This window comes from Arachis stenosperma, chromosome 4, assembly GCF_014773155.1.
Source record: "Arachis stenosperma cultivar V10309 chromosome 4, arast.V10309.gnm1.PFL2, whole genome shotgun sequence".
NCBI classification, from domain to species: domain Eukaryota; kingdom Viridiplantae; phylum Streptophyta; class Magnoliopsida; order Fabales; family Fabaceae; genus Arachis; species Arachis stenosperma.
In genome coordinates, this window is record NC_080380.1 from 131,825,109 (window position 1) to 131,835,905 (window position 10,797).

Sequence of the window (10,797 nt, forward strand, 5' to 3'; positions counted from 1 at the left end):
CAATTTTCAGTCAATTGTTTTGTGATAACAATCTGTAGTCCAATTGATTGAGTTATGAAAAATCTGAAATTCAATCGATTGTTTTGATAATCCAATCGATTGATTTTTAAAAAAACACGATTTTACAGTCTGGACGAACGTCATGGATCAAATATAATCTTTTAATTGATTGGAATAGCCAAAAAATTTACGGTTTCGTTACCAACTTCTTCTGCCAACTCTTATTTATAATTGTGTTTCATGGAAGTGTGTTCATGGACGTGTCTAATAAAAATGTCTTTTTTATAACTGTGTTTAATAGAAGTGTCTTTATAGATATATTTTCTGGATGTGTCTCTTTATATATGTATTTAAAATATATTAATTATTAGACACATCTACGAACACACTTTCATGAAACAAAAATATAAATAAGAGTTGGCAGAAGTTGGCAGATAATATGTTGGTACCCTATACTTTTCAAAAAATTTATTACTAACAATGGAAAATCTAATTCGTTATTGTTTTTGTTTTTTATTGTTAATAAACATAATAGATTAATAATAAAATAATAATTTATAAAATAAAAAATAGTTTTTATGATAAATAAAATATATGGAGTTAATTTGTAATTAAAATTAGATAAGGACTATTTATCAGTTATTAAAAACCTTAAAAAACATGTTTTGTTATAAGAACATTTAATGGTGCAAACGTTATAGGACCATCGGTGCCATCATATACATTATACTGAGTTTTTTCATCATATATATGCAGACATTCCAAATTACCCCCTCAATTGAGAAGCAACAATACTTGCCGTTCATTGCCTCCGCCGGCAGCAACACTAGAAGGATTTCTCTGACTCTCAATCTCCAAAACATTCGAATCATTCAATGCGCAGCCACAACCTTGAGAAAATAAAAGATCAGCCGTTCTGATTTTGCGTCCACATTCGCTATCCTCAACAATTTTTTCGATGCTATAAGATGGCAAGTGAGGTAAGGCTTCATAATCAGGTGTTTGAGCATACTCAATTTCATCATCAAACTGCCTATTATCACAGTCCTGAGAAGATATTTTCTCCAAATCAATATTCTCTTTGTCATGACTTGCACGACACTCAATCTCAAGACCCTGCTCAGTACCTCTGCCATTTCCCTCCACCATAGCTTCCGCGCCAACATTATCAACTTCTTTTTCTTTGCATGATATTTCTCCATCTGTATCTACAAAAGTACTCTCAAAGTTCTCTTTATCTTCAAGAGTACTCTGCATAGTCTTTAGTTGATTAGTAAATAACATTTGTATCAACTCAGTAGTGGAATCAAGGGCTTGTAGTTGTGTTTTGCTGCACAAAAGCATCGCGCTTCAGTTGCAAACATTGAAAAATCTAGAACCTCAATGGAATATTATACAAATAATATTTTCAAATTCCAGATGCACTTTGATCATAACAAAAAAAAAAAAAAAAAAAAAACAAATAATAATAAACTCTTACTGAAGCATAAGTCTTTCCTTGACTCCTCTTAACCTCTGCCTCTCAGAATCAAGATCTCTCATTGTCTCACCTTTCTCAAGCTCAAGAACAGAAGCTTTATTCCATACTTCTTCTCGCACTGCCTAGTTAAAATCCAGCACCAAATTTGTTTATAGTCAAATAATGAACATTTTAATGTAATGTAATCTTTGCATGACATTAACTTCTGATATCTACCTTTTCGCTCTCAAGCTCTTCCCTTAATATTCTTGCTTCATCTTCAAGTTCTTCTATTTTCTGTTCCATAAATTAGCTATATGTTCAGCTTCAGCTAAATATTAACAAAATAAGGTAATGTAAAATTATCTGATTACCTTCATTCCATTTTCTATGGTTAGTTTCTCTTCATGTATTTGCGTTTCCAACTGGCGAACCTTATCATTCGAAGCATCTAACATTTGTTTAGTACCATCCTGCAATCGAAAGAGACAAATGTTGTTATAAAGTACTTTCATTTGTGGCCTGTCATAGAGATTAACAACTGAAAATCAGAATCATACCAGCTTGGACCTCAAGGTTTCGACGAGCAAACAGTTTTCCCTGTCCAATTCCTACAATATATAAAAGGAAAAACCTGTAAGCTCCTTAGATTGTAAATATGATTATTAGTTTTGTATTAAATTAGCATTAAAACTTTCAAACCTGAAGCTTTTTAGTTGCTTCTTGTAGTTCTTTTTCTCTTGTTACAGCATCATTAGAAAGTTGTCTTATTTCCGCTTGTAGCCCCAACAACAAAGTAGCAGTTGAAAGCAGCTGATCGCTCAGTTGCTTTCCATTCGCCTGCCAAGGACATTCGAATAGAGAAACATAACAAAGGAGGACGAATATAACATAGAAAAATAAAGATAAAGAATCAATTAGAAAGTTGAAGTGGCAACATATTATCATTGAATTCCTTTGCAAATCTCACTAGAAGCAAATAAATAACATTACCTTTTCACTCTCCAGTTCTCTCCTTAGTCTTCTTGTTTCTTGTTCAAGTTCTTCTACTTTCTGCTCCACAAATTAGCGTTTATAAAAAATAATACAACAAATCAGCTTGCATCAATTAAAAAAATAAAACAAATATCAGATTGATTGCCTTTGTTCCATTTGCAGCGGTCAGCTTCGCCTTGCTTAACTCGGCTTCCAACTGGCGAACCTTATCATTAGAGAGAGCTAACTGTTGCCTAACATTTCCCTGCAACAGAAAGGAAGGAATGAAGGAACAAATCGACTTACACGGAGCGTAAGCTGTGGCCTGTCTTATGCTAAAAACCCAAAGCAGAACCATACCAGCATGGACTCCAAGGTATTGATCTGCTGAGATCTTTCATTAACTAACCTCTGCAATATATAAGAATGGGGACAACTTGTTAGCTTCTCATACTAGAGAGAAAAAGTTCATACTACTCTAGAATAAAAACTTTCAAACCTGAAGCCTGTCTATTTGATTTTGTAGGGCTGCTCCTTGAGTCCTGCAACTACTATGATCATTTCCCATGGCAGGCTTTGTATTTGATCCACAAATTTTCTGCAGTTCTTCTAACTGATCAAGGTGAAATTTTTCAATGGACTCTTTAGATTCATGCTAGTTCCATGAATCATACATTATGCAAGAGATTTTAGCTTACAAAACAATGCAAACAAGAATATCTTTAAATTATACATTTGTTTTGGAATCCGTCCAATGGTATAGATAGTAGTTAAGATTAGCATATGCTTTTCTTTTATATTAAGATTACAAAATAATATATGCGAAGAAGAATACAGAAAGGTTAATAGCATATTCTCTTTCTTTCTAAAAGGAAAGGTCATGAACCAGGAACAGATATATTACGAAGTGGTAATAATTAATAACTACCTGTGTCATTCTTTTCCATGGGTGGGAAGGTTTTCAAATTTCAATCAAATTCCTCGTCGACATTGCCTCAGCTTCCGCAGCAAGGCTTCTCTACCGGAAGGCTGCTGCCATGACACCTCTGGCAGCTGCAGAACACTATTGGGAGTTGTGCTGTTTGGATCCAATATCATTGGTGTTGCACCTATACAATTAGTTTTTATGTTTATTGGAAAAAGTTTATTAGGTTGATTAAGTTGGCCATTTCACTAGGCTAGGACATTGCTCAAGGACGCTTACAATGATTTTTACTTGATTATCTACTAATATAAGCTTTACAAGTAGCCATGTTTATTGTTACATGTATGCCTCATTCAGCATATTACTTGCTTTGATAGAACATTCCTGACAAAATCATGCAAAGTGATGAAGATCTATATGAATGACAATAACATTCAGTAAAGTGTCTTACATATAATATAATTACAGAGGTAGAGAGAAGAGACTAATCACTTATGTACATGAGATCTCTGAAGTATATACCCACGTATGTATATATGTAGGTGTGTATATACATATACACATTCCCCAACTTTAAAAGAGGTCCAGTTTTCTTCTGTTGATTCATCACCTCCGTACATAGCATCCATCCTGGTTATGATTCTTCTCACCATGGGAATTACCCTGGGTTTCTATAAGATATGATCTAACTTCTGCATTGACTCTATCATTGTTGCCACAAATATTAATAGTATCCGAGTTAGATGAACCATATACATACATTCTGTTTGTCACAATCACATGCAGAAACTCCAAACTGCTCCCTCAAATCAGATGCAAAAATTCTTGCTGTTCTTTCTGTCCGGCTGCAGCAGCATCAGGAGTTAAAAGGTCAGCTGTTCTAACTGCTTCTCCAGCTTTGTTATCCTTGGTTGTATTATCAGTTTCTATAGGAGAACATGGTAGCAATAAATGTAAAACTTTGTGATCAGGTCTTTGAGCATGCTCCTCAGTTTCTTGTGCATTTATACCCTCACCAAACTGTCTAGTGTCCATGTCCAGTGGGCCACATTCGTTCAAATCAATATTCTGTTCACTACGATCTCTACAACTCTCAGTTTTGAGAACTGGCTCGGTACTTCCAGCATCTCCTTTTATCATGGATGTTTCTGTGCCAACGTCATTATTAGAACCAAAGCCACCTCTAACATCATGGTCATGATCTGCACAGTTGAACTCATGTGTATTTTGGCGTTGTTCTCCTCTTATATCAGAATCATGCTTACTAGTGAAACTTCCTTCATTGATTGAACTTTGAATTTGGTCGTCTTCATGTGTATTTTGGGATTCTTCACTTCTAATATCAGAATGACTCGTCTCAGTTCTACTTGCTTGGTTGGTTGAAGTTTTAACTTGATCTGTTTCATGTGTCTTTTGGGAGTCTTCACTTCTAATATCAGAGTGATGCTTCTCAGTGACACTATCTTCGTTGGTTGAAGTTTGAACTTGATCTGTTTCATGTGCATTTAGGCATTCATCACTTGTAATATCAGAAGGATGCTTCTCAGTGACACTTGCTTCATTGGCTGAAGTTTGAACTTGATCCACCTCTTGCATATTTCGGTGTTCTTCACATTTTTTATCAGGGTCATGTTTCTCAATGACACTTGCTTCATTGCTTGAAGCTTGAATTTGATCTCCGTCATTGTGCTTCTGCACAGTAGTAGACATTCCTGCCTTAACATCATTGTTACTATGTTCCTCAGCAAGCTGTTTTTCTCTGCCTGAGGCTCCACTGACGACTCCATTCTCTTCGTCTTCAAGAGTTCTTTGCATAGACTTTAATTGCTCCTGTTGCCTAGCAAACAGTATTTGTATCACCTCACATGTTGAATGAAATGCCTGAAGTTGTGTTTCCCTACATAACATCGTTGAACATTAGTGGTCTAAAATTCTAATATCACAATGAACTAAGATGCAGGTGAAGAAGTTGCATCATGAAGCGGAGGTGTAAATCAGCATGTAAAGTGACTATTATAAAGAAGCAATTTATGAATACTGCATTCAGAAATTTTCGTTGAAATAACAAATTAAGAGTAGAGTATATATATAAAAGAAATGTTTAGCAGTGCATATCTAATCAAGACACAATTAATCATCCAGAAACCTGCATTGTTGTTTAGGCTAAGATCATAGCTCTCAAATTAGTAGTCAAGAACTATAGAAATAGAACCTTATAATTTTGTGGTCAATTATTGATAGAGGAAGGGTGTATAAATAGAACAATTGTTTTTAAGTAGCAATAACTCTGAAGTTTTCACTAATAAGGCTCCCCAAACCCTACCCTTTTTTATGTCTATTTCTATGTCCATAACATTTCGTTTCCGGTTTTCAGAGTAGTTCAAGAAAATCCAATCAAAACCTATGAAAGTATACACTATTTATGATGATTCTAGTTAAAATTTCCTATTCTTATCAAATTTTACTCTTGACACAAATTGTTAATGCAACGAAAAAGAAACAAAGAAGCTGGAAGAAGTATTGCAACTTGAGTCTACATTGGAAAATAAGATGATCGTCTTTACCCATTCAACATGATTTTCAAATCATACACATCCCATTATTATAATATATAACAAGAAATAATGCCTTACTGAAGCTTTAGCCTTTCCCTGGCACCTCTTAACCTCCGCCTCTCTGAATCAAGATCTTGCATTGCAGCATTTATCTGAAGCTCGAGAACAGAAACCTTCGAGAGTGCTTTTTCTCGAGCTGCCTAATAAAAATGGCAATGAAATTTCTTAGATTCAAATAGAGAGGCTTCCTCTGCAGTCTCATTGAAATAAATCAATAACGTTACCAACATGCATGTGCGAAAAGCATACACAATTTAACTAAAAAAAACTTTTCTATTAAAACATTCTGATACCTACCTTTTCACTCTCAAGGTCTTTCATTAATCTTCTTTTTTCCTGATCAAGTTCTCCAATTTTCTGTTCCATGAAATACCATGTATGTTCAGCTAAATATTAAACAAAACATGATAAAGGCAACATGATACTCACCATGAATAGGTTTAAGAGTGTGCCATAAAAAAAAAAACAAAAAGAAAAAGGTTTAATATATCTGGAGATGCCCATAGTTTCCCTCAAGTTTCATTTAGATCCATATAGTTTAAAAGTTTGTAATTAATTCCATATATTATACAATAAATTTTAATAAAGTCCCTATAACTTAATATTTTCAGTTAAATCTCTATATTTGACAAACATTTTTTAACAGCTCTCTTTAGTATAAAACTTTTGCGATCAAGTCTCTGTATTGTACCGAAATTTTCAAGAGAAAAACAGGGATTTATCATCCAGTATAGGAGCTTCATTGCAACATCGTTTAACCAAAGGGACTTGATTTAAAAAACATGTCAACAGTATAGGAAATTGACTAGAAATGCTTATAGAGACATGACTTGATTAATTATTCTTATATGATATAGAAACTTGATCCCAAACTTTTAAACTGTAAGGATGTAATTCATAATCGAGTACAACTATAGGTGTCTCTGGAGTAACCAAACAAAAGAGTTATCAGACTACCTTTACTCCGTGTGCAGTGGTCAGCCTCTCTTCATGTAATCGGTTTTCCAATTGGCGAACCTTACTATCAGAGACAATTAGCTTCTTCTTGGTATCCTCCTACAACAGGAAAGAATGAAGTGAAAAAAGTCTTTATAAAGTACATAAGTTGTGGATTTCTTATGTCAACAACCAAAATCTAAAACATACAAGATTCGACGTCAACATCTCGATTAGCAAACGCCTTTCTCTCTGAGACTCCTATAATATACCAAAGGGACAGACAGCTTGTAAGCTTCTTAAAATGTAGAGTCCAATTTCTTATTCCTTTATTATTAAGAACCATCAAACCTGAAGCTTATTTATTGTTTCTTGTAGCTCTTTTTCTCTTTTAGCAGCAGCATCAGTGAGTCGTCTCCATTCCTCGTGTTCCCGAGAAACACTTGAACCGTTTCCCATGGCAGGTTTCTGTTCTGTGGTTACTCTGTCAACAACCCCTAGCTAGTTTCTTCTGTTTCGGATCCACAGTGTTCTGTATTGCTTTTAATAGTTAAGGTAATATTTTGCAATGGATTCTTTTGTCAACAGAATACAGAGAAAGATGTTATGAATCAGATATGCTTTTCTTTTAGATTAAACATTTTTTTTAGAATCTATAGAATGCTTAATTAAAGATCACATATGCTTTTCTTCTAGGTGAAGATTACACACTAATAGAAACAAAGAAAGAATAAATTAAGACAGTTGTTGAAGGATTTCATATAAATTTCTTGACAAGACAAGAAAAATAATTTTTATTAGGTTTCTGAATGAATAAAATATAGATTTGTTACAAAATTTGTTTTGAACAATAAAACCATTCATCAATATTCAACAACCCAAACAGCACCAACAAAACAACATCGTTCAACAACTTGCTTATCGTCGTCTTGTCTTTTAAGAATAAGCCCATAACATTATAAAACAATGAAAAATTCTAATTACCCTGCAAAAGTTGATATATATATATATCTATCTATATATATATATATATATATATATATATATATATATATATATATAGCTTCAAGCATAAGATGCAAACACTATAAATAGGATTTCAACACTGAATTTGGGATTCTCTCCCAAGTGATATTCTTCACTCCTTAGTTTCAGATAGGATGGGAGTGTCAATGAGGAGAGGAACGAAATGCTATTTGTTTAATAAAATTCTGTTGGAGTTTCTTTTTACCATAATAAAATTTAAAAGTAACTTAACTAATGATCAGAGAGGAGTATTTTTATAAAAGTACCCATGGTGGACATTGTTAACTTCCACCATATTGCAGGTATATTCACATCTACCTCGCCATATCTTAATTGAACCATAGCAAGTATAATACCTTTCCTTTATCTCACCAGAAATCCTGACAATTGCATATGCCGTTCTTAAAATGATGGAATCGACTTGCATCTCTCACTATTATCTCCCTATTTGTTATGAGTGTCATAAACTTTATTGCAGAATGGCAGTCAACACAAATTCTCAGATTTTTTGTAACTAGAATGGGATTGGAGGGGCTGATATTAAGAAGTCCAAATGCAATGGCTATTTTTTCACTATGATATAGGAGAATCTGTTCTTTCTCCTCTTCTTCAACATCATGGAGAACAAAATTAGAATCTGCACTGTATCCCAGCCTTTTCATTTGCACTAGCAGCTCCTGTAATTTTTTATTTATGGTTGCTGATTGTGGATGAGATTGATCCCCGCCAATAAATCCATGGATTACGCCAGAGACCTCAACCCAACTGCATCCTGGGCTTTTCTTGTAACCTTGATGCTGTTGTATTGTTCTGATTTGTGCTGCATCCTCCCATCTCCCAACAGAGCTATAGATGTTTGACAAAAGAACAAAGTTTCCTGTACTTTCAGGTCCCAGCTTCTGGATCCTCTTTGACACTTCTTCCCCCATTTCAATATTTCTGTGGGTCCTACATGCAGCAAGCAATGCACTCCATACACGAACATCAGGCTCGAATGGCATCCTTTGAATAAAGATGTATGCTTCATCTAAATTTCCTGCTCGGGCAAGAAGGTCCACCATGCAAATATAATGTGCCATTCTTGGAGTGATGCTGAACTCTTGGTTCATGGCATTAAACCAATATTTCCCTTCCTTGACAAGCCCTGAATGGCTGCAGGCAGATAAAACAGCAACAAAGGTCACATCATCTGGCTTCAAGCCTGAAACCTGAAACTCATGGAATAAAGAAAGTGCCTCTGTGCATTGCCCATGAATACCATAACCAATTATCATTGTATTCCATGAAACCACATCCAGTTTATGCATCCTATCAAAAACTTTCCTGCTGATATGTATCTTTCCACACTTTGAGTACATGTCAATAATGGCATTACAGATGGACGACTCTGACGTGAAGCCCTGAATGACTGAGTATCCATGGCAACAGGCCCCATGTTGTAGAGCAGCCAAATGTGAACAAGCTGGTAGAACGGCCATCATGGTTGCCAAATCTGGTTCAAACCCAGATAACTGCATCTGGCGAAAAATAAGTAAAGCCTTCTCAGCATGGCCATTTTGCACACATCCTGACATGATACCACTATATGAAACTGTATCCTTTGAGGTCATTTCCTCAAGAAATCCGACTGCGTCCTCCATCATCCCACACTTAGCATACATTGATATGAGTGAGTTTCCTACCGTTGTATCTAAGTCCATCCCTGATTTAATCATGTAACAATGTAAGCTGTGCCCTTTGTTCAAATCAGTAAGCTTAGCACAAGCTCGAAGTATGCTTGCAAGAGTAACTGGTGTAGGGTTTAACTCATAAACATGTACCATCTCATCAAAAAGGGCCAATGCATTTGTCATGAAATCACAAGCAACATATCCTCCAATCATAGCACTCCAACATATCTCATTCTTTTGCTTCATCCGATCAAAAATCTTCCTGGCATAAGACAAATGATGGCATTTAGCATACATATCCAAAAGACCAGTTCCAACAACAACACTGTCACTGAACATTTTCCTTAAAGAGTAACCATGGATTGCCTTCCCCTGGCTTAATGCATTAGCTTGTCCAACTGTGGGTAAAACTGCTACAATAGTTGAAGAATTGGGAACTATTCCTGCTTGTTGCATTTGTACAAGTAACTCCATAGTTTCATTGTGAAGTGTATGCAGTGAAAACCCAGCAATGATGGCATTCCATGCCACAATATCCCTGCTGGACATACAATTAAATAAGGTTTGTGCTTGAAACAAATCTCCGCATTTGGCATACATGTCAACCAAGGCTGTGCAAACATAAACGTCCATTTCGAGACCAAGTTGCTTGGCATGCTTGTGGATTTCTTGCCCAACTTGTATATCTTGCAGAGCCGAACAAGCTTTGAGAATAAAAGGAAAAGTGAATTTGTTGGGTGTCACCCCAAGTTGCAACATCTTATAGTACAAATCTATGCCTTGTTGAAAGGGTCCATTCCAGGCATAAGCTCTGATCATCATGTTCCAACAAACAACACTTGGGTTTGGAATTTTCTCAAACACTTGGCGGGCAAGTTCGACTTCATTACATTTAACATAGAGATGAGTAAGCTTGTCAAGGATAATGGAGAAATCTTTGATATTAGAATTGTTCTTAATGATATGTTGATGTATAATCTTCCCTTGAGAAAGAGATTTGGATTGGATGCAGGATTCAAGTTGGGCCACGTACCAATGATTTGACTCAAACTCATCTCTCAACTGGAATCTATTACAACATAATCCAGGAATTACCTTTTTAAATCTTGGAATCTTCAACTTGTCCCCTACCTTTAATAGAAACATGCTTGCCTTAAGAGGTTCACCATTATACAAAGAAACCACAAAGAG

The 10,797-nt window shown here is 35.3% G+C and overlaps 3 protein-coding genes across 3 annotated transcripts; all 3 read right to left on the reverse strand.

Annotated features, from left to right (window-relative positions):
* Window positions 1-754: 754 nt before the first annotated feature.
* Window positions 755-3,556, reverse strand: LOC130977073 (uncharacterized). Its single transcript, XM_057902075.1, has 11 exons — window positions 3,363-3,556; window positions 2,934-3,047; window positions 2,795-2,845; window positions 2,601-2,699; window positions 2,453-2,512; window positions 2,162-2,299; window positions 2,020-2,070; window positions 1,834-1,932; window positions 1,697-1,756; window positions 1,481-1,602; window positions 755-1,330 (listed from the first exon to the last, which is right to left on the reverse strand). Exons 1-11 carry the CDS (start codon window positions 3,369-3,371, stop codon window positions 775-777), a joined length of 1,359 nt encoding a protein of 452 aa, XP_057758058.1. The 5' UTR covers window positions 3,372-3,556; the 3' UTR covers window positions 755-774.
* Window positions 3,557-3,611: 55 nt separating this feature from the next.
* LOC130973485 (uncharacterized) lies at window positions 3,612-7,831 on the reverse strand. The gene is made up of 6 exons (XM_057898038.1): window positions 7,262-7,831; window positions 7,121-7,171; window positions 6,932-7,030; window positions 6,272-6,331; window positions 5,993-6,114; window positions 3,612-5,256 (listed from the first exon to the last, which is right to left on the reverse strand). Exons 1-6 carry the CDS (start codon window positions 7,367-7,369, stop codon window positions 4,164-4,166), a joined length of 1,533 nt encoding a protein of 510 aa, XP_057754021.1. The 5' UTR covers window positions 7,370-7,831; the 3' UTR covers window positions 3,612-4,163.
* LOC130973484 (pentatricopeptide repeat-containing protein At3g16610-like) lies at window positions 7,381-10,797 on the reverse strand. Its single transcript, XM_057898037.1, has 2 exons — window positions 8,293-10,797; window positions 7,381-7,442 (listed from the first exon to the last, which is right to left on the reverse strand). The coding sequence occupies exon 1, from the start codon at window positions 10,750-10,752 to the stop codon at window positions 8,305-8,307; it is 2,448 nt and encodes an 815-aa protein (XP_057754020.1). The 5' UTR covers window positions 10,753-10,797; the 3' UTR covers window positions 7,381-7,442; window positions 8,293-8,304.